Source organism: Buceros rhinoceros, unplaced genomic scaffold, assembly GCF_000710305.1.
Source record: "Buceros rhinoceros silvestris isolate BGI_N320 unplaced genomic scaffold, ASM71030v1 scaffold4410, whole genome shotgun sequence".
Classification (NCBI taxonomy): Eukaryota; Metazoa; Chordata; class Aves; order Bucerotiformes; family Bucerotidae; genus Buceros; species Buceros rhinoceros.
In genome coordinates, this window is record NW_010391148.1 from 67,069 (window position 1) to 70,639 (window position 3,571).

General features: G+C 50.8%; 1 protein-coding gene across 1 annotated transcript in view; it reads right to left on the reverse strand.

Annotated features, from left to right (window-relative positions):
• The window catches only part of HABP2 (hyaluronan binding protein 2), a gene marked incomplete at its 5' end in the record, with an annotated part of 14,468 nt that overhangs the window by 6,527 nt on the left and 4,370 nt on the right, over positions 1-3,571 (reverse strand). The window contains 4 exons of the mRNA XM_010140282.1: positions 374-493; positions 831-947; positions 1,396-1,506; positions 2,617-2,745. Coding sequence (XP_010138584.1) covers positions 374-493; positions 831-947; positions 1,396-1,506; positions 2,617-2,745 — 477 coding nt within the window. The remainder of the gene's footprint in view (positions 1-373; positions 494-830; positions 948-1,395; positions 1,507-2,616; positions 2,746-3,571) is intronic.

Here is a 3,571-nt window from a genome sequence, read left to right on the forward strand (position 1 = left end):
ACAGGCAACTAGACGTAAATCCTCACTACATCAGGTTTTCAAGTGTGTCAGGTGTTTCTAGTGCCTGACGTTCCTTCCCCATGGGACATATGCAACCTCTGGGAAACGTGTGCTCACTCAGTATATATCAATGGCACCTTACTGGAGCACACTTGGAGAACATCAGTATGGGAACTGCTTTGAGTCCCTTTGCCAAGAGTGGCTGCAGAAGTCAGCCTCCTCCTCCAAAACTCTCCCCAGGGAAACTGGTGGCCCATGTGTAGTCAGACAGTTGGTGCAGTGACAGCATCAGTTAGTCTTGCTGCGGGGTGAAGCCAGACCTTGGCTGTTGGGAAGCTTCGTCCCTACCCTCTCCCCCAGAGTGGTGACATACCAATCTCGCAGAATCTCCCTCTGAAAGGTTCAGGGCACTCACAGGTGAATTTTGATCTGGTTTTGTGTCGAATGCAGATACCTCCATTTTTGCAAGGGTTTGGCTTGCATGGCGAAGATGCTGTCAACATGGAAAACAAGAACAGCCTTGTCACTCTGCTGAATGCTATAGAGCCTCTTGCATGCCCAGTGGAAACTGGGAAGAGCTCCCACTTAGCCTGTTGGCTTTGAGTTCTTAAAAATTCTTGAAAAATGCTTATCATCAAGGGGCTTTACCAGTGACTGAACCTCCACCATCAAGCATGACTGATCACTGAGCAGCCCCATGGATGGGAGCTGTAGCAGACTGAGGACCAGCCTCTGTGTCAGGCTGTGTGTGATTTCCCACCTCTGGCTGGCCATGGTGAAGCGACCTTGCCATGCTGATCCCACCACAATTCAATCTGCTGAGTACTCACCTCGTTGGCAGTTGGGCATCTTATAGGGATGATTGCAGCTGCACTGAAAATAAGGTGGGGTTGATGTAATCAGGCAGTCTCCCCTATAGCACGTCTTCTTCAGACACTTGTCCTTCACTGTAGAAAACAGAGATATGAGGTACTTCATCAGAATTTGTGTGCACAAGAACTGTGCTCTCTCAGAGTTCAGAAGACACTCTTCTGACGATCTGAGGAGGCTTTCATTTGCCTGGTGTAGACTTGGGATTTTCCTTCTCGTTCACAGCATCTATGGCAAAAAATCTGCAAGACCAATGAGCCGCTCCCCACTTCCCACCTGGCAGGGGAGCAAGGGGTGTTTTCTGCACACCTAAAGTCTATTTTACTGGATACTGCTTTAGACAAACCTTGGTCTGGATGAGGAGCTAAGTGTGAGACCTATGAACATGACTGCAGTGGGCTGCTGAAACCCTTGAGCCCAATGAACAGCGGGTTTATAAAGCCCTGCGTTGCTTCCATTGACAGAGCTGCAGCAGTAACATGAGTTGGCAAAACAAGGAGTGTAAGTTAGCAGAAGAGCGATTACCTTTATCGCACGTAGTCCCAGTGTATGGCTCGGGGCAGAGACAGCTGAAGCTTCTTCCTCTCTTTTCACACGTACCATTGTTCTTGCAGGGTTTGGAGGAGCATGGGTCTGCTGGGGTAAGGATGGAGATCTTTTAGTTTTATTTTCAGCTTCTCTACTTCCATTGCCTGCTTTTTCTTCTTGCATTTTCTGACTGCAGAAGGGTGCCTTCCCAGGCACAACATCCCATGTAACATGTGCCGTGCTTACGCATCAGCTCAGCGGCCACAGGAGCAGATATGCATTGTTACAGAGTTTATTGCAAGATCTAACAGGTCACAGCTTTGGGTCTGGAGCTCCTCAGATCCCTTCGCCATGTCTACAATGGAGCTGTGATGGGGCAAGTCCCATCTGTGATCAGGGACAGATTTAACACTGTGGCAGTGGCAGAAGTGGACACCTTAAGAGCCAGATCTTGCCCTGGAAATCTGTCCTCATGCACTTGGTATGGAGACCTCTGGATTTGACATTGCCCTGCTCACAACAGGGCACTAAATCTCCCCTGGAAAAGCCACCCACCACCAGTATACTGTATAATACCCCGGGGAACCTCTTGGCCTAAGGGAGCAGGCACCTGCTGAGAGTCACTTGAGTGCTGCGCGTTTTACCATGGTCAACCTCTCCACTCCAGGCTGCCAGGAGCAATTGGTACTGGGGACAGCCGCATACCAACTGTTACAGGCAGAGATGTTACGGGCAACCTCACTGTCTCGCCTTTTGTGTTCCCTGAGCAATCTCAAGGATCCTTTCCTGCTCTCCTGAAGTTTGGCAAAACAGAAAAGAAATGAAAAGAAAAAGCCCTGCAACTGAGAAAAAAAGGGGGGGAAAAAAAAGCAACCTGCTCTACATTTGGTTCCCAGCATAAATACAGAACATATATCCCATGAAAACAGCTATTACATCTTACAGTGACTATAGACAAATAAGCCTGCGCTTTTTTTGTAGTAGCAATCAGAAATGTTCTGCATGATCAGAATCCATCCTGTGAAACCCAGAGATAAAACACAGGCTCCTTACAAGAGAAATACAAAGGAGAACACTGCAAACAATCCTCCTAACTCATCTCTTTGATGCAGGCATTTCGAGAGCAGGCTGGCAGCCGAGGCCCGCCGCGCTTATCCTGCAAGAGCAGGGCTGAGATTTTACCCCTTCCTCGTCTTCCAGCCCACCCCTCAGGCGTACCTGTTCCAGTATCGCTGTAGTCAAAATATTCCTCAAACCAGTCAGGGTCCTCTGAGGTTTGCTGCTGGAGGAAGGAGTCCTGCTCCGGTTGCGTGTACTCATCATAGTACTCATATTCTTCCTCCTCGTCTGCAGGGAGGGGTGAGAAGAGGATGGAAGAACAGACAGATTAAACTGTTAGAAGGAGAGAAGGTGTGAAAGAAGTTATTCCCTGGGATGGGCAGTCCTTTTCTCTTTCACCTCGCTTGGGATGTCTGTGAGTCCAGAGTAAACTTCTTGAGGTGCTGTTCAGCTCTTCCTTGGTGTGGCAGAGCTCACCCAGAGCCCAGCATGACCACCACCACAGACCACTGAGCCCAGCTCTGCCCTCGCTGACACTCCTTTAGGGCACTGGGGACCTGACTGCTCAGCCAGCTCCTGCGGTGGCAGCCAGTGTGTCCAGAGAGGACACAGGTGGGGGTCTCTGCAGGCATGGGCTTGAGTCTCCCATGCGGCACCACAGCCAGGGGACATGCTGATGGCACAGCGCACTAAGAAAAGGAAGTTTAGGTTCTTGCAAGAAGAAGGGGTTTTCTTTGTTCGGTTGCTTTGGTCACCAGCATCGCCACTGCTGCAGTGCGAGATAAGATTCTCGCTGGCACATTGGGTGGCTGCTGTGTGTGGTGACACAGAAACCCATTCTGAGAGAAATCAGAGGGGAGTGAGGGCCCGAGGCACCCACATACCCATGCGACTTCCCCTTCACAAACCCCCTTTCTAGGAGCGAGGGCCTGGCGCAGCAGACACGTGCTGAAAATCCCATCCTTGCCTGAGCCGAGCCTGCAGCCTCCCAGCAGCCAGCACCTTCCCCGGCAGCCTGGTGGGACCCACGGCTTTGCCAGCCTGCATTTGGGGGGGTCGTTGATTGGTTGATTAAAGCAGGCTGGAAGCTCCTTGCACAGGTACGGCTGCTGCC